The 19,284-nt window shown below is 42.8% G+C and overlaps 1 protein-coding gene across 11 annotated transcripts in view; it reads left to right on the top strand.

The window, feature by feature from the left end:
• The window catches only part of TIAM1 (TIAM Rac1 associated GEF 1), a 188,159-nt gene that overhangs the window by 149,213 nt on the left and 19,662 nt on the right, over positions 1–19,284 (top strand). For all 11 annotated transcript variants that reach the window (XM_081199515.1, XM_081199513.1, XM_081199520.1 and 8 more), the window contains 4 exons: positions 251–332; positions 2,692–2,778; positions 4,169–4,393; positions 12,771–12,874. In XM_081199515.1, coding sequence (XP_081055641.1) covers positions 251–332; positions 2,692–2,778; positions 4,169–4,393; positions 12,771–12,874 — 498 coding nt within the window. The remainder of the gene's footprint in view (positions 1–250; positions 333–2,691; positions 2,779–4,168; positions 4,394–12,770; positions 12,875–19,284) is intronic.

Below are 19,284 nucleotides of genomic sequence, written 5' to 3' on the forward strand. Positions count from 1 at the left end.
CCAGTATTTAATTTAGCAGTACGATCTGCCAAGTTATTATTTTTATTAAATTTGTATACTGCTCTTCATCTGAAGAACACAACATAACAATACAAAATGAAAAACGCAAGATTCTCTTCACATTGCTGTGGTTCTTCTTTAGACATCTTTGTCTTCACTCTAAATTTTAAAAGGAGACTGTGTGAAAAAATAACAACTGACAATATATGTCCTCACAACAGACTCTCACTCTCTCTTTTTGCATTTTCAGTTGTATAAAGAAATTGAAATCTGTGAGAAAATTACACAGCAAATTCGGATTGAAAAATCTGACACGTCGTCTGATAACTATGGTGAGTTTGACATATATATATATATATATATATATATATATATGCTTTCGTAGATTTTCACGGGTACAGGAATGTAGGTTTTGGTGTCTTCGGGTGTCTTCCCGTGTAAGAGTTGGGGTGTCTAGGCGACGTTTCGACGAGGTCTCACTCGTCATCTTCAGGCTGGTGCTTTCGGCTTCTTGTTACTAGAACAGAGCTCTGTTCTAGTAACAAGAAGCCGAAAGCACCAGCCTGAAGATGACGAGTGAGACCTCGTCGAAACGTCGCCTAGACACCCCAACTCTTACACGGGAAGACACCCGAAGACACCAAAACCTACATATATATATATATATATATATATATATATATATATATATATATATATATGCCTTTACATATCTAAGCATGCTTTTAAATACATCTTCAGAAGATTTATTGAATAAACCATCTGTGGTCAAATCTCAGGACTGTCATTCACGTAGCTGTCACAGTGTGTGCCTCAGTATTAAGCCTTCTAATGAAACATGGCAAATCTGCCATTTTTGTCTTGCCTGAAGTGGTGTTCTAGATTTTCATGAGGGTTGATTTTAAGTGCAAAGGCTGGCCATTTCAAGAGCTGAGTCCTTCCAGGAATCAAGCCTCTCTTTGCTAAATAAATAAAGACTTTTCATACTAAGCAAGTCACAGCATCATCCCCAAGAAAGACTTTTTTCAAGGGCTGCCTTTTCTTTCAGCAGAAGCTGCCTTGCACCATTCTGCCACTGGATTTGGCCAGCTGTTAACTGGATCCATTTAAAGATATTCATTTATTGTAAATGACTCTTGTGCCACTTTTCAGGATCAAAGATTACCCCAAAGCAGCTTAGAATAAAGCGATCACAAACAAGAACAATCAAACAACATTATTAACTCTACAGCAATACATAATTGTTAAATGTAAAAGTTAACAGAGCAATAGAAAATTAAAAATAACATAAAACCATCAGGGTTAAATTACTTAAACTTTTAATTACTTGCCCACGTTAAAGTAGCTTACATACTTCTAACAGAAATTATGTGTTGGTCATTAGCAAATAAGGTTGCCATCTTAACCCAATTTACCTGGGATTAAGCCCCATTGTATTCAATAGGACGTACTTCTGAGTAGTTATGGTTTAGCTTGCATTGCAATTTATTAAACCCCCCTCCTTTTTAAAAGTATGTACAACTACTGACTTCTTTGTTATGTAGACACTGCCTAGTGCTAGTCACCTGAACCCAACCAATTTTTGCCTTTATACCACAAATATCCATCTCTGAAGCTGTGATAATTCAACGGTCTCATTTTTTCCTGCTGGGCTTCCATTAGGCAGTCCTGTTCATAGTGAATATATTATCTAAGATTACCCTTTCTTGCTGGCTTTGAATCTCTAAACACAATGAGATTTCTGTATTTCGTAGTACACAATGATATTCTACTGTCTTTTCTTTGTCCTTTCTCTTTCGAAAGTGATGAATGAAAGTATCTTTCCCTCTACAAAAATTACTTTGAAGGCAGTTTGATTGAGAATTGGATCCTATCACATCTGCTTCCTTATAGCTAATGGCCAATACTATGTTAAATATATTTCCCCCAGGAGGGTCATAAATATTTTGCTTAATAAACAAAAAGGCAAGCTGCTGCCTACATCTCCCTAGGAAGCCATCAAATTTCAGAGCAGCAAGTGCCTCGTTTTAGAGAAAGCAATAAATAATGCATGATAGTTAACATGTATTTACATCCTGCATACTTTGGAGCAGATGATACAAGCGGAATGCACCTCGAGGCAGGACAAAGTCAAATGCAGATATCAAGTATGATGCACACTTCTAATCCAGGTGTTGGCAGTTATTTTCCTGAAAAAACATTTCCCTGAAACACTCTGTATCTCTGCATCTGTTTCCCTTTCTCCCACCCCCACAGTTTTAAATATATGTGAGCCACTTGTGCCTTAGAAGATTTAGAAAAAGTATAATATGTGGAGTGCTAACATGGCTTTAATCTTGGTGTATTACACAATTCAGTGTAAGTGAGATCTATGTTTTGCTTAATATATTCACTTTTTTCTCTGTGTATCATGCACATGCAGAATCCGGAAAACAGAACCATAATGTTTTGCCCAAAACAAATAAAAAAACCCATGTATTATTGTTGTCATCATGGAGTGTGGTATTCTGTTTCAGAGAGCAACTTGCATAGATTATTTCCATACAGACTATATGAATAATGGTGGGAGTTTGGTCAGATTTGACAGGGTAAAGAAATGGTTTTACTTGATTAAAGCAAAGTTAATGGAATGGATCTTTTTGTGAAATTAAATCAAATGGTTCTCAGTTTTGCCACTGGGTATTTCAACAGGCTTTTCTCTGTCCTCTGTGGAAGAAGAGGGGATTCGGCGGCTCCATGTAAACAGTGTCAAAGAGACAGGCCTGGCTTTCAAAAAAGGTAGGGTGCCAGGGGGTGTTGTATTTCCCTTTAAAACTTTTCCAGTGTTCAACAAAATGAGCCCTTTCCTATTTCTGCTATTCAAGATTATACCAGATCTCCATTGCACCTATGACAAAAATCATTTAGGAATGGTGACAAAAAGTGTAACTCTGGTACCTTCCAAATTATGATACTGTTCAGTCCGTCTCTTAATTTTAAAAGATGAATTTATTGTAAAGCTGGTAACACAGTTATGTTGAAGGTTGACTATACAGTGGTACCTCGTATTATGTACTTAATCCGTTCCTGAGGTCCGTTCATAACCGGAAACAGCTCATAACATGAGCTGGGCTTTCACTAATGGCTCCTCCTGCTGCTGCCACATTGCTGGTGTGTGATTTCCGCTCACATCCTGGGGCAAAGTTTGCAACAATGGGCATCTACTTCCGGATTAGCAGAGTGTAGAACCCAAAGCATTCATAAGGGGGGACACTATGTAAAACGAGGTACCACTGTACATCTTTCTGGACACTGAAGGTTGATATTCTTCTCTTTGCTGCATCTTTATATCTTGTGATGCTTTTGTTTCATGTTGATATAGGAGAAATAACTCAAATGATCACAAGAAGTAACCTCCGAAGAGGTTTGGGGCAGGGATAAATCACATTATGGTTACTTCTTTTTCAAATATCTATCTACATGCATGTTTTGAGAACATGAATATCTTAACGTGAGAACTTTGAAAACTGGACAGCAATATACATTTCTTTTGAATTTTTTTTTAAATTATGACATTTATCCTACCATTGGAAACCTTCACACAATCATTACAACATAATATTAGTATTCTTGCAAAACTAAATAAATTATAAGGGACTCAGCTCCCTGTTCAGTCATGAACTGACATAATGCTCTTGGGTGAGTTACTTACCTTTCTTGGTTTTAGTTTTTCCACTTGTAAAATGTACATAATTCTTATTTTCTAATAAAATGATTGAATGGACAAATAAAATCAAGATTGTAAAACATGGAGCACAGTACCCAGAATGCTTCCATTCTGGACTGAGCCTCATGTTGCCAGACACACTTGGCTTGGCTGGACTGGGCTGTTGTATCATTACAGCACATCTTTGTGGTTTGTGCCCTAAAAGGGGTTTTCAGTAATGAAAAGTTTCTTGTTTGAAAGAAATAGCATATAGGTCAGAAGTGGCCCTCCAGATGATTCTTGACTCCAACTCCCATCATTCCTGACTGGGGCTGATGGGAGTTGGAGTCCCCCAACATCTGGAGGACCACAGGTTAGCCAATCCCACCTTAGGCAGACATGAAATCTTAAATTCTGAATAGAAATCCAAATCTGATGGATAACTTTGAGTATGACTCTTGATTTTCTGCTTTCTCTTTGCAGGCCTGAAAGCTGGTGATGAGATCGTTGAAATCAATAAGAAAGCTGCTGAAGACTTGAATTCAGCCATGCTAAGAGATGTTCTTGTTCAGCCTTCTCTGTGCCTTACAGTACGGACTTATCCTGAGAGACAGGCAGGGCAGAAACTAATGCAGCTGCCACAACGCCGCACAGATGGTTCACTCGACCTGACCGACAGTCCATTGCGCTCTGTTGGCAATAGCCAAGGTACCCATGTTTACTAGCATTGTGGGCTTACATTTTTGAATCTTCCAACTCTTCAGTTCTATAAAAGAGACTTGCTGCTTTCAAAAACAGAAGCTGCTGCAATTTTAAAGGATACTTTTTTTAAGTTTTTAATCTTATGTTTCTCTTGCGGTGTCTTCCTTCACCTCTCTTCCAAACATCTTTTTATTTTTATTTTTTTAAAAAACACTTCTTCATGTATACTACTGCCAGGCAAACCTGATGCAAACATTGATACATTTAAAAAGTTCCAAACATTGCTTAGTTTTTGGGCTATGGTAGCTTTCGAAAGTGTCTCTCTGTTTTGCCACAAGATGTCAGCAGTGTCCTTGGTGAAAGCAATTCTGTGTAGGATTCATTTGTCCACTGAACATGCTTGGTTAATAACAGAACAAAGATGAAAATGTTCTTAATGATGCAGTGAGGAACGGACCTTTCTCTAGCCAGCTAACATGAATAGGGGAGTCAAGTGCCCATGAACATGCAGTTCATACTGACTGAGGAATTAGACTCTGACAGCAGGCGTTCAAAGCATGTCCTTGTATGCCCACAGACTGTAGCATCTTTCATACACTACTGTGTTCACCAGGAAACTTGCAGTATCCTAGTGGCAAAACAAGCATTTTTTGCCTACGCTTTTTAAGTCATTGTGGTCCTAAATGTTCATAGTGAAATAAGAGTTCAGGTAAGAAAGGAAGGGAAGCAATGGATTCACCTTGTTTGTGTGAATATTTTACCAGAAAAGCCCAGGTTCTTCCCAACAGGCAGGCCGTTTGTATGAAATCTGGTTGCTATCCTACACTTTCTAAGCACAATTTTCTTGTTACTTTTCAAGCTGCAAAAAGTATTGAGAGAAAGTGATCGGAAATTGTAGTGGAAAGTATGGGATAACTAGCTGTGCCCTATCACCTATGTGTGAAAACACAAGCTCAATAAGCAGCTAGACAGGAAGCTCCCCAGATCTTTCCTTTTTCTGCTTTCCAGCACAAAAGATAAGACTTTTTGCATGGTAGGAAAGATAGTCACGAACTCTGGGATATCACTGATGTTTGCAACTTCTGCAAAAAAGAAGAAGAAGAAGAAAAAGAGCAGCAGCAGAAGCACAATTTAGTCTATGGTTGAGGTCAGTTGAGGAACAACATGTTTGAAGTGTAAGGTAAAAACTGTGGAAAAGGAAAATGGGGAGAGGGAACTGACCTGCTTGAGCCCTGAACAGGATATAATCTCCTGGAAGTGTGCATTAGGTTGGAAGAAGGAACGTGCTTCCATGGTTGACCCCTATCCCCATGCTGTATATCAGCAAAGCACCAAGGTGCAGGACCATCAGCCAGCCTTGTTCCCGAGCCCCTTTGCACTGCATAGCATAGGAAGGGAAAGCTTCAAGAAGCAGGAAATGAATTTTTAATAACATTCATTCTTGTTTTCAAATCTTACTTTTTAAGGATTCCAGAGTGAACGTTTTGTAGCCAGCAGAGTTTAAAGCTACACTCTTTTCTTTTTTATTATTTCATTTATTGAATTTATTTTCTGCCCCATACCCGGGGGTCTCAGGGTGGTTACTTTCTGTGAAGTAACATTGTTCTGGCCATGTCCAGGAAGCTTCTTACATGACCTACTGCACTGTCAGATGCTCCTCACTGAGGGCAGTATTAAGTAGTGGGTTGACATAGCAGTCGGCACAGCGATTTCTTCAAGTAGCTCTTTTATTAAGATAAGCTGGAATAGAACTGACTGCGAACAGCTCAGCCGGCCTGTATTTATAGGCAGCCGGCTGTCAACATTGTAACCACAACAGCTCAGAGTTCCCGCCTAAACTAACTGCCGCGGACCTGAGTGAAAACTACCTACAGACCTGAGTGAAAACTATATACAGTATCCCCCTGCTGGCCCAGGGTGAAACTACACTACATAACACCCCTCCCCACCGAGATAAGGCGTTAGTTACAATCGTAATGGTTTCCTTATATACAGCACTACGCGTAATGGTTCAATTAGGCACAAAAGCATATCGGTTACATTTCCCATACTTAGACCAACAGTGATACCTGTCCAACAACGTAGTCCTTTAAATGAGTTGGGCGCTTGGAAACTCTGCCAGACCGCCGGGGACTGGTAGCCAAGTCCGGAGGGCCACACAGTTCTCGCTGAGGCTGTGGTGCGACCCTAGGTGGCGTTGGAACCAACTCCCCTGGATCCGCTGCTGTGGGTGGAGCCTCCGCAAGTGGAGTGGTCTGAGTCTGTTCTGAGACGGCTTGGTTCGGCTCCACGCTGGCAGTTTGCGAGGGAGGTGTAGGTGGGGCCTCGCCATCCGTACGTGTCTCTTCTGGAGCCGCAAGCGCAGTTGGGGGTACCTCGGTAGTGTCTAAGTCGCCAACCCTGCGCCTAAGCTGGTCTATGTGCCGTCGCCACAAACGTCCGTCTTCGAGTGCCACCTGGTACGAGCGAGGTCCAGTGACTCCCACTACTGTGGCTGGCACCCAAGGAATGTCCCCCACATAGTTCCGGGCAAAGACCTGGTTTCCTGGGACAAATGACCGTGGTGCGTTGGCACAGCCTGGGGGTTCAGCCACGGCAAAGTCTGGGTGTAGCCGGTCGAGCGGTGACCTGAGGCGGCGGCCCATAAGCAGTTCAGCAGGACTCCTCCCTGTGGCCGCATGAGGAGTGATGTGCTGCACGAACAAGTATTCGGCGACCCGCTCATGCCAGTCTCCCCGGTCCAGGTGCGCCAGTGCCTCTTTTGTCGAGCGCACCATTCTTTCCGCTTGCCCGTTGCTGGATGGATGAAAAGGTGCCGTTAGGGCATGGCGGATGCCCAGTCCCAAAAGATACCGCTCAAACGTGCCTGACGTGAACTGCGGTCCGTTGTCAGAGACAAGGACATCAGGACACCCATGCGTTGCAAACAGGCCTCGCAGCACCCGGATGACAGCTTCGGTAGTGGTGGAGGGCATCAGGGCGACCTCCAGCCATTTGGAATAGGCGTCCACCACTACCATAAAGGTCCGGCCGTGAAAGGGGCCAGCCAGATCGATGTGCACCCTCGACCAGGGTGTCTTTGGCGTCTCCCAGGTGTGTCCCTTAGCTTCCGGTGGTGCAGGCCTCGACTCTTGGCACGCTTGACAGGCGGATACCCAGGCAGTGATGGCATCGTCCATATTAGGCCACCAGACGTAACACCGAGCCAACGCCTTCATTTTGACAATTCCCGGGTGGCCAACGTGCAGAGCCTCCAGGACGCGCTGACGGAGTCCCTGGGGAATCACGACGCGGTCTCCCCACAGCAGACAGCCGCGATGAGCTGAGAGTTCATGTTGTCTGGTTGCGAAGGGCTGGAACTCCGATGCAAAAGGCCCTTGTGGCCACCCCCTCCACACCCAGTTGAGCACCCGGCTGATGGTGCGATCCTGGGCAGACGCGGAGGCCACAGTGGCAGCCGATACAGGCGCTGCCGGAAGATCCTCAATCAGGAGGAGCGATGAAGCTGGAGCCGGGTCTTCCACAAATGCTGGAAGAGGGCAACGGCTGAGGGCGTCGGCATGGCCCATCGATTTCCCCGGGCGATGGATGAGCCGGTAGTGGTAGGCAGCCAGGAAAACAGTCCATCGCAGCATGCGTGGTGAGAGGACCGGTGGAGTTGGACGATCACCGGCGAGGAGGCCCAGGAGTGGCTTGTGGTCAGTGATGAGGTCAAAAGTCCTGCCATAGAGGTATTCATGGAACCTCTTCACTCCAGCCACAAGTGCCAATGCCTCCTTGTCGAGCTGGCTGTAATTCCGTTCCGTCGGAGATAGTGTCCTGGAAAAGTAGGCGAGCGGTGCTTCTCTTCCATCTGGGAAACGGTGACTAAGGACAGCACCGATGCCAAAAGGTGAGGCGTCGCAGGCAAGGACCAGCGGCCTGGATTCACTGTACTGTACCAGCACACTGTCTGAAGAAAGGAGAGCCTTGACCGCGTTGAAGGCCGCCGTCTCTCGATGACCCCAGGCCCAAGGCGTCTTAGTGCTAAGGAGTCGGTGAAGAGGCTCAGCCACTGTGGCTTTGTGGGGCAGGAACATGTTATAAAAGTTCAGCAGCCCCAGGAATGCCTGCAACTCCGTTTTGTCCTTTGGGGTGGGTGCCTGCTGGATAGCGCGGATCTTGGATGTGGTTGGATGAAGGCCGGAGGCATCGATAAGATAGCCCAGGAACTCTACCTGTGGAACGGCAATCAGGCACTTCTCCCTCTTCACCTTGAGCCCGGCCTCCTGGAACCTGGTCAGCACGGCACGGAGGCGCTCGAACAGCTGCTGGTGTGAGTCTGCAGACACCAAGACGTCATCAAAATATGGTACCACGCCTGGAAGCCCTTGCAGGAGACGCTCCATAAGGCTTTGGAAGATGCCAGGAGCCACACTCACCCCGAACTGCAACCGGCGGCAACGGAATGCCCCCCCGGTGGGTGACGATCGTCTGGGCTTCAGCAGTGGCATCATCGACTGGCAGTTGTTGATAGGCTTGGGCAAGGTCCAGCTTAGCGAAGACCTTACCCTCACCCAGGGAATGCAGCAGGTGTTGGACAACAGGAACCGGATAGGCGTGCTGCTGAAGTGCCTTGTTGATTGTGCACTTGTAGTCAGCGCAGATTCTCACCGACCCATCTGGCTTGACAGGCGTGACGATGGGGGTTTCCCACTTTGCGTGGTCGACGGGCTCCAAAACTCCTTGGGCGATCAGTTTGTCCAGTTGTTCGTCCACCTTAGCCTTGAGAGCAAAGGGAACCCAGCGTGGCTTAAGCTTGATGGGAGCGACTTGTGGATCAAGGCTAAAGGAGATGGGCGTACCAGTATATTGTCCCAAGGTGCCGTCAAAAACCTCGGCAAAGTCTTTGACCAGACCCTCAGTCTCTGCGTTAGAGATGCAGTTGATGCCGGTGACTTCCAGGCCGAGGGCATCAAACCAGTCTAGCCCTAGGAGGCTTGGCCGCTGACCTTCGACCACCACCAACCGGAGCAGGCCCGAAAAGTCCTTGAAGGCGATCCGGAACCGGCCAACGCCAACCACGGGAATGTCGTTTCCCTGGTAGTCTCTGAGGTGTACGCGGTGAGAGTCGAGTTGCCTTTTGGATACTCTGGGTACCAGTCTTTTGATGGTGCTCCATGACACGACGGACAGGGCAGACCCGGTGTCGATCTCCATGTCACATGGAGCTCCTTCAATGAGCACCGTGACGTTCAGCTTGCGTCGCGTAGACGAGTCGGTTTGGCCAATCGTGGTTCCAGACGGGCAGCGGCAGTTGGTGAGAGCGAAACAACTTTCCTTGGCAGACTGGAGTGAAGACTTGAACTTGCGAGTCGATGAAGGGGGGGTGTCAGACGGAGCCGATCGGCAGACCTTAGCGATGTGGCCCTTTCTGGAACACCTCCTACAGATGGCGTCTCTGAATCGACACTTGGCACGGGAATGGTCGCCTCCGCAGCCAGCACATTCCGGTTGGCCCTTGGACTTCTGTTGGAGCTTCCTGCGCTCCCGCTTTGTCTGGTGCACGTCATCGTCTTCACTGGAGGATGCCTCATCACTGCTGGCCTCTTCATGATGCACCGGAACTGGCCCCCTAGCAAGACGCGGGCTGCTGGACTTGCGGATCTCCTGGGCGGAGCGTTCAGCAGCTTCTGAGGCCACAGCCTCCTCAATGGCTTTCTGTAGCGTGAGGTCTGGCTTGGCTAGGAGACGCCGTTGCAGATGGATGTCCCGGACCCCGCAGACGATTCGATCCATCAGGGCATCGTCTAAGTCTCGGAACTCACAGTGCATTGCGGCCTGTCGCAGGGCGGTGGCGTAGTTGTTGATTGACTCCCCCTCTGCCTGGTTCCGGTGGTAGAACGCATGGCGGGCAGCAATCTTGGACGGCTTTGGTGCGTAGTGGTTGCGGAGCTTCTCTTGGATCGTGTCCCATGGTGTTGCCTGGACTGCTTCCAGCGCAACCAATGCTCGGGCCGTCTCAAACACCTCAGGCCCACAGAGGCTGAGGAATAGGCCCCGCTTCCGATCCACTGAGACTGCTGTCAGCTCGTTGGCTTGGAGGTAGCAGTCGAACCGAGCGAGGTAGGAGTCCCATGACTCAGAGGCTGGCGCAAACGGCGGTAGAGGCACAAATGAAGCCATGATTCCGATGCCGGCGTGAAGGGCGATGGATGGAACACAGTGCTCTAGCCAGAACAGTCAGCTCTGAATTGGTTCTGCCCAGTGATTTCGCTCAGTGATTTCGCTCTGTGATTTAGCTCAGTTCAGAGGCTGGCCGCATCTGGCTGTGCTCTGATGTCCATCCAATCCCACCTTCGTCGCCAGTATTAAGTAGTGGGTTGACATAGCAGCCGGCACAGCGATTTCTTCAAGTAGCTCTTTTATTAAGATAAGCTGGAATAGAACTGACTGCGAACAGCTCAGTCGGCCTGTATTTATAGGCAGCCGGCTGTCAACATTGTAACCACAACAGCTCAGAGTTCCCGCCTAAACTAACTGCCGCGGACCTGAGTGAAAACTACCTACAGACCTGAGTGAAAACTATATACAGTATCCCCCTGCTGGCCCAGGGTGAAACTACACTACATAACAGGCAGTATATTATCCAAGCCAGATAGTAACTTGAATAATTCATGTGCGTAAATCCCTGGTGCAATTTTGGTTGGGCACAGTGGTCTGGTTCACACATCACACTGAACAATAAATGAAGCTGCAGTTTCATGTGAACAAGAAGCATGCAGTTGCACGCTGTTGAATGTGTCTTTTCCAGAGTTTCATAGTACTACAGAGTGCCATAAAAAGTTTTTAAAAGGTGAACTGTAAACATACACTACTGCACTGCGTTTAAATAGCAATTGTAAAAATACATGGTTTCATTAAATTGATAGGGACAGCTCTGTGTGTGTGTGTGTGTGTTTGTTTGTGTATGTGTGTACATGCACAATAACACATGACTCATTTTTATTTGTGACACACAGTTTTGGTTTTAGGAAATTTTATTGAATGTTTTTGCATTACTTTTTTTTGTAAACCACTTAAGGATTTGATGATACCAAGCAGTAGAAATTATTTGTACACACAAACATATATTTTCCAATAAATAGATGCAGACAGTAAAAAGCATTCCATGTGTTCAGCTGTTCACTTAAGGCCCAAATGAACATTTGCTCTCTGTCTGGGACTGGAGTCTATACTGCAGGAAGTAGATTAAGGCACGTTTTTCCTATAACAGGAAAGAGGTCCCAGATAACTATAAAAAGTATTAGGCTCATCAGAACAGGGCGAGATTCCACAAGGCTTTAAAGGGACTGTTGATCATAGTGGACAAAATGAAGCTGCTCAAACAAGATTGGATATGTCGGTGGCATTTTAAAGAATAGGTACTATTTTGATTAAATACTGAAATCTATTATTCAAGTAATATATTTTCAGTGCCATGGTGTTGGATTTTTTATAATTATTTAAAAACTATTCTCAAGTAATCAAGCCAGTTGAACAATTAGGGATTTTACTTCAGCTTTGATATCAGTTAGTTGAGGTATCTTGTTGATTTGAGTCATATATGAAACAAATACACCATTGCTCTTTCTGAGTTTTGCTCTCTTCAGCATGTTGCATCAACAGACTTAAAACTCACATAGCAATTGTGAGTTTGCCTATTATATCAGATTATATCAAATAATATCAATATTATATCAAATTTTCAGGTTGTTAAGAAACAATTTGCCAGCAGAATTTTAAAAGCCTATGGCATTTACCAGTGGATCACATGGCAATTTGCATGGTGCATTTGGCAAACTACTTGTTCATTATGTATTTATTCAAAACATTAGTAGCCTGCCTTACCTCAGCAGAACTCAAGTGGCCAACGACAATTAAATTAAAACAACCATTTAATGACCAATAAAAGCAGTACTGTTGTGCCCATCTGAGACACAGTATTTTATTTTGAGCTCTTCAAGGTATTTCTGGAAGCAATATATGAACATAATGTATTACTTATTAGAGCAGAATGTAGGTAATTTTAAATATATATCTAGTCATCTCATTATTACTGCTCTCATTCCCGCAGATCTAGTGTCATAAATGTTTGTTGTTTCATGCAAGCAACACTACACACAAAGCTATGAAAAATACTCAGTTTTACTCTGACCCCACCCCACTCTGATGTATACTTTTTGCAAATAGTAATAGGCCCATTAATGGCAGTTTCAAGTGATCTAAGTGAAGTGAGCTCTAATAATGGCACTGGAGAGCTAAAAAGTGTTTGTGTTTGCTCATGACATAACAGTATTTGCTGTGTTTCACTTCTGAATTGTTGTTCAACCCATTATTTCACACTTCTGTCTCATCCTAACAGGACACTTGTTCTGCAATGATCAGGACAGCTGTGCTGAGACAACTCCAGAAGAGGCAGAAGTGCATGTCTTGGAGTCGTCCAGTGAGGGTGATAAAACTGGCAAGGTGTGAAACTTTCATTTTCACTTTGTAAATAGCAGAATCACTGCAGGCTAAAAGCTGGCATGCTGACTTCACAGCTGTGTGCGATTAGAGCGTCTCTTCCAGGATAATGTTTACCTTGGGGTGTTTTTTTTAAAGTGTTTACATGATATGGAATGAACCCAATTAGAGCCTTGATTATAGCTCGACACCACCTGCTGTACCCAAATGCTCCCCCTTTGCCCATCATGGGTGGGTGTGGTGTGGTAATAATGATCTTGAATATAAAACACTACAGCCCCTTTGCTTTGGTTGTGAGTCTCCCTGAATGCCATTTGTGACATTTTCACATGCAGCCCTGCCTCTGCGTATAATTCTTAATATATGATATGCTCAAATATATTCTTGCTTGTTGCAGAGTTTGCATGGAGGCATCCTAAATGGAAAGAAATGTTAGGTGTTCTACCTTTTAATTGTAGCGGAACTCAACAATTAAATTAAACTGACCAAACAACTGGATTATTAATTGGGATACCCATCCCAATTGGGAGCTTATTAACATATGAGTTTATTTTTATGGGTGCCCTGTGAAGACGAGGTTGTTGTTTTTTTGTAACTGTGTGATTTCAAAAGTTGTTTGATGAGTGCTTTCATTTTACACTCCACTGAAAGCGTGTAACCCCTTCAGAATTTTTCTGAAAGTTAGTAACAGATAAGGTAAGTAGGTCTGAGCTTCCTTTTGTGTTCCTGTATTGCAATGGTTTCCCCATAATAGTTTACTAATTACAACTTCTGCCTGAAGACAGCTTCATATATTACAAATTTATTAAATGAATGCCACTTTTTGTGAATGAAATTCCACGTTTGTAATACATGCAGGTTGTCACATGTGACAAGCACTTTAATGTTTATTAACACAAGGCAGGAAGCTGAATTTGGTGGTATATCATATATTTGGTGGGGTGTACATGTAAAAAAATAAATGTGTGTGTAATTATCATACATGACTATATTTATGTGGGTTACATGAAATATCCAATCTCAAAATTGTATCCAGGTAAGAAAGTAATCTTGTGGGAGGTGGCTCTTGGTTACGAATTAATCCACAAATGGTGTTGTTAGGATATCATAGTGGAAAGGAAGGAAAAACCTCATGGCCTCAGATTTCCTGCCCCTTTGTCTAACTAGCCTATAGCCCTTCCTTTGATAGCTAGACAGTGGAAGTCTGCTAGCAGGAGGTATTCCCAAGCTTGAAGCAGCTGCAAAATTGCATCAGCTACTAGAGCTCAGATGCAGAGCTCATATGACAAGCAGGAGGCTGTTGAAGTTTGCACTCTGGTTTCCTGCAGGACCTATTATAGTAAGTGATGCTGGGTGGGTTTTCTGGCTTAGAAAAGAAGGGAAGTTCTGACCTCTAGAGGTATGTAGATCTTAAAATGTTAAGTATGGTCTTTGCTGGATTAATAAGGTGTTTAGAAAGGGTATGTCTCATTTTTAAAAGTGAGTAGTGTGGGAACTGGTTCATAGTTTTAAAATATTCTTATGCTGGTGTTTGTGCTATTATCTAGTTTTTTACATTTTGCAAACTGCAGTGGTCATGTCCTGAGATTTTCTTCTTTTCAGCTGCAGATGTCTTAGATCAGTGGTCCCAAACTTTCTCCCCCATAGACCACTTGAATATTGCTGATGGTCTTGGTGGAATCACTTAATTATTCTTCTTCTTGTTGTAGCAATTGCAGTGCACTTTGCTGGATGAAGTGTTATTTTTAATTGTATGTTTATGCTTCTTTTGTTTTGTATATAACGTATTTCATTGCATCACAATTTTGTTGTGCAATAAAATAAGAAATAAAAGAATCAATAAACATACAATTAGGGATCAATATGAATATTTAATGTGGACATGCCATGGACCATTTAAATGAAGCTCAGACTACAGCTGGTCCACGGACCACAGTTTAGGAACCCGCCTCTTAGATAAAGATATGTTTTTAAGGTTAATAAATATGTATATTAGGGGAAAATGCAGTAGCTTGTCAGCTCCATGTAGCAAAACATACATCGTTGATGACCAACTTTCTTAAACTAGCTGAGTCATTAATACTCAGTAGACGAGTGTAATACCTTTCTAACTTGTGTAATCTCTTCTGTAGCAGAAGAATACAATAAGGAATGGAAACTTGCTTTGTATAAACGAAATGCCATTTATTTAATGTGCTCTTAATATGCTGAAATGCATGTTTTGTTTATAAAGAGAGACATACTTTTGAATTAATTCTGGATTTTTATTTAAGGTTTTAAAGGTGTGTGTTTACGCTGCTTGTTTAACCTGTGTTAAAGGTGTGTGTTTACACTGGAGAAAGCATTGCAAATGAATTCGTATTTTGAGTTGAATAGTTCATATATAATGCAACAGCACATTCTTCCTGTTTCTTATGTGATTTATGACTCTTTAATAACAAAAGATTATAGGAGCTCACTTGATTAACCTTATGTGGGTGTATGCTTGAAAAGTCGTTCTTTTACGTACTTCATTCCTAATTCTATCGTAGCATTATATTTATGCTGAATTAAATCAAAGCTTTCCAGCAATAGCACCTTCCTTGTACAACACTAAATGTGCTTTTGTACATCTACAGTTAGATTTCTTCTGCAGACTATATTATATCAGTTGCATCATTAGTCTTCGTAGGATAGTGTTTCTAATAAGCCTTAAATGCCTGCCTACCCAAAATGTTTATTAGCCGCCTTGTACCACACATACTTAGGTCAGTAGTATAGAAAAGAACAAACCACCTTAGGCTTGATCCAGGCTTGGAAGTATGGTGTGTGTGTGTGTGTGTGTGTGTGTGTGTGTGTGTGTGTGTGTGTGTTAATGGTATCCATTTATTTCTTTTGGACAAAATTGATGTACTGCAATATAGGATGAAGCTGGGAAAAGCAAACCTCTAGAAGGAAGGATTTGGTTGACCTCTCATCCCAGTGATGTTTCCAACTGCATCTCTTTGCTTTCTGCCAAAAAAACCAATCACACTTTAACAGCATTGTGCTGTTCAATTCATATCTGACTGGGGGTGGTCTGGCTGTCACTGAGATGCTCCCTGCGGGAGGAGAGCCATTGTATTATCCTGTAATACACACGATGTACATATATGTACACACAGATGGGTTGAATTGGTACCCATGAAAATGTTTTTTGGGGTGGAAAGGAGATTTCAAGAGGCTGAAAAGTTTTATATAGCCCCCCCTTGCTTTTCTGGTATAGCCCCCCTCTTTTTTGGGCTGCTTCTCTCCCCAATCCGCAGGCTCAGTGTAATTTAAAGCAAGCAAACGAAAAGCTCAAAGGGCTTCTTCTGTAGAGAATCTGAGCCAGTCAAGGATCACATGGCCATCACGATAACAACCTGTCATTACAGCCCATCAGATTGGCTAAGTGACAACACCATGGTGCTAATTCAGAGCAAGAGCAAAAAGCATTGTCTATACTCTGATTTGGTTTTCTGTCTTTCTTCATTCGTGATATAGCCAAATCTGGTTTTCTGCATGAAACCTGTTCAGTCTAATTTTCCTACATAATGATATCACAAAGCTAAATTAGAGTGTGGATTGTACCCACTCTGAATGGGCAAATATATTTTGTACTACTCATTCCCAAAATGAGCTGTGCTGATTTGGTTGTGTGGGTGTAAAATGCACCCTCTGCCCTGTTTTGACTTGATATTTTTATTTCAAATCCCCTTTTGGGGAGAAAAAACTGCTGGCCGTTTGTTGCCTTTCATCTAAATTAAGGCAGCTGTATCTTAGCACTGCAGCTAATTAGCTTGCGATGGTAGCAAAGAGTCATGATTTTTATTCAAATTATTAAAGTATTTTGAACATGTTTCCCCCTTATATTTTAGCAATGAAGGACAGTCGTTTTGCTTCTTGCATTCAAAGCACATTAATTACGTTCTCTCACCGTCTACTAGTATGATTTGTAAAATATCTTACCTAAACTTCTTACCAGCTATTGGCTTTCAAAGATTTCTAATTGGCAACCTGCTTTATTTCTGGAAATGTTAATATTCTTGTGCAGCACAGGTTGTAGCCAATCGGCTCTCCGGAGCCTCAGGCAATAGACATTTATTTTCCACCGGGGATTTTGCTTCTTCCTTTCAAGTTTAAGCTGTCCTTGCTTGAGTACTTTTTCGAAAGCTCCTTGAAAGGGAGAATTAAGGACTGACTCTGCAGCTTAAATCAGAGAATTTCATTCTAGTTGACTCTATTGAGCGTGTAAAGTCTGAAGAGGAATACAAGAGGAATCTGGTAGCTGCCCATTCTCATTAACATGCAAGAAGGTATCCAGCAGTCAGGAATACTATGAATTGGAATGAGAATATGTATTATTTTTTTTACCCATAAAGTAGGTCAAGAAATCTCGATGTGGGGTGTGTCTACCCTCCGTCCATTTTTTATTGCTGAAAATGGCGAATAATGGTATTGTCAGAGTAACATCGTTTTGGTGATGTCAGTTTATTGGAGAGTTAAACGTAAGCCCAGAAATGAAGGCACTGGGAGAGCTTCTGATTCTCTTCGGCATATGCTTCATATGGTGAGATCTACCATATAGCGGAAATAATGAGAGAATGTTATGTTGTTATGCTGCATTTTAAAGGAATAATTGGCTGATGCTATCAAAGCAAATTGGGTGATTTTCCAAGTCTTGCCTTGAACATGCAATAATCTGGGTCACCAGAATATCACACAAGGTGAGATGGGGGTGAAATTTGTTATCAAGCTGAAAGAACATTAAATAAGCAGTGAAATTTGAGATTCAGCTGTTTTATAGTTGGATGAGGTAGAAATCTTGGGGAGCAAAATGTTATTGTATTGTGGAAAGGGGGGGGGAGAGCATTTTTAATGTGGCTTTTATTGGTCCTTGGGTGCATCCAATTCTGCAAGCCTAAAAATGCAGATTATGGCCAACCGAGGTGAATGACAATTTGGATCTCCAGCAATTACTACTTCTCTTTAAAATATGTAATAAATGCTGATCTTTAATAGACATATTTTTCAAGAAAAGATCCATATTAGTGGATGAGATAATTATTGCTTTTACTATCAGTTAACTTTAAAGATATGTGATTAAGCAGGTCTCAGATGAAGTAGATTCTTGCCTATGAAAGCTCATGCTTATAGCAGCTAAGAATTCCATGTACAGTTTTTTGGCTGTATTTTGTATCTTTGGCATGTTAAAGAATCACGTGTTGTTCCTTCTGGATATAATAGCAGGCAATTTGTCTAAAGATAGAAAAGTTTGTGTAAAAACTTCTGAAAATGGTTATGAACCGGTATTTGTCAGGATATTGACATGTCCTGTCAATAAGTCCATGATTGTAGTTCTCTTTAAAACTTTTATTTGTGCTTTGATGTCTTGTGCGTCAAACGGTTCCTCTGTGTGGGGCTTGGCTTTATATGTGACCACTGCAATTTGCACAACCATGGTGGTCCTTTTTCTAAGCAATCAAAATTGTGTTAGGCATGTCCATATAACCCCTGCTGGCTTATAAACCTGCTGGCCTCATATGCCTTTTGTCATGTATTTAAATTCATTGGTCTTCATGGAAATCACACAAAAAGCAAAACACAATGTTCAATAAGGCACTAGAGCTCTGTTTCTGGTTCAGCAAACCATAAACTTCACAATCAAATGCAAACTTGCAAGACTTGGTGGAATATGTGTGTATATTACATACACATTGTATGAGAAACACATACAAACACATATTGCAATATGAAATAATATTTTCATAAGCTATATAACTGTTATTGGGTCAGTGTTGTGTGTGTGTTTTTAGCTTTCTGTTAGCACAAGCTAAATCCTGCAAAGATTCAGTAGGAGAGAGTCTCTAAAAATAACCTTGTGCTGAAGTCTCTGTTTCAATTACTCAACCTTACCTATCCCACACACCAATAAACAAACTCAATCGCTTTCTGGTTTCCTACATACCTTTGATATGCTCTCCAAGGGGCATATGGTAGCTGGAGAAGTTCATTTGGTCCTCATGATCTGTGAATGATTAGGGTACATTTCCCTCTTCTAAGAACTGGAACCAAAAACACCCCTTCCAGTTCAGATCTCCATATTCCTTGACCCCAACAAAAATGCTCCTGTTTACTCTCCTGGTATATTGTAGAAATGGAGTGTTGGAAGGGACCCCAAGGGTCATCTACTCCAACCCCCTGCAATACAGGAATCTTTTGCCCAGCATGGGGCTTGAACCCTCAACTCTGAGATTAAGAGTCTCATGCTCTACTGACTATGTCCTGTATGTGTTGTGCTTTCCTGCTCTTGAACTTATCAACTAATAATAGGCTGTGTAGAAACTCTTGCTTGATGTCAGATAGTGGCTACAAGCTTCCAACCCTCTAATTGACATTTCTGGTCAGCAACA

This window comes from Podarcis bocagei, assembly GCF_964188305.1.
Source record: "Podarcis bocagei genome assembly, chromosome: 6".
Classification (NCBI taxonomy): domain Eukaryota; kingdom Metazoa; phylum Chordata; class Lepidosauria; order Squamata; family Lacertidae; genus Podarcis; species Podarcis bocagei.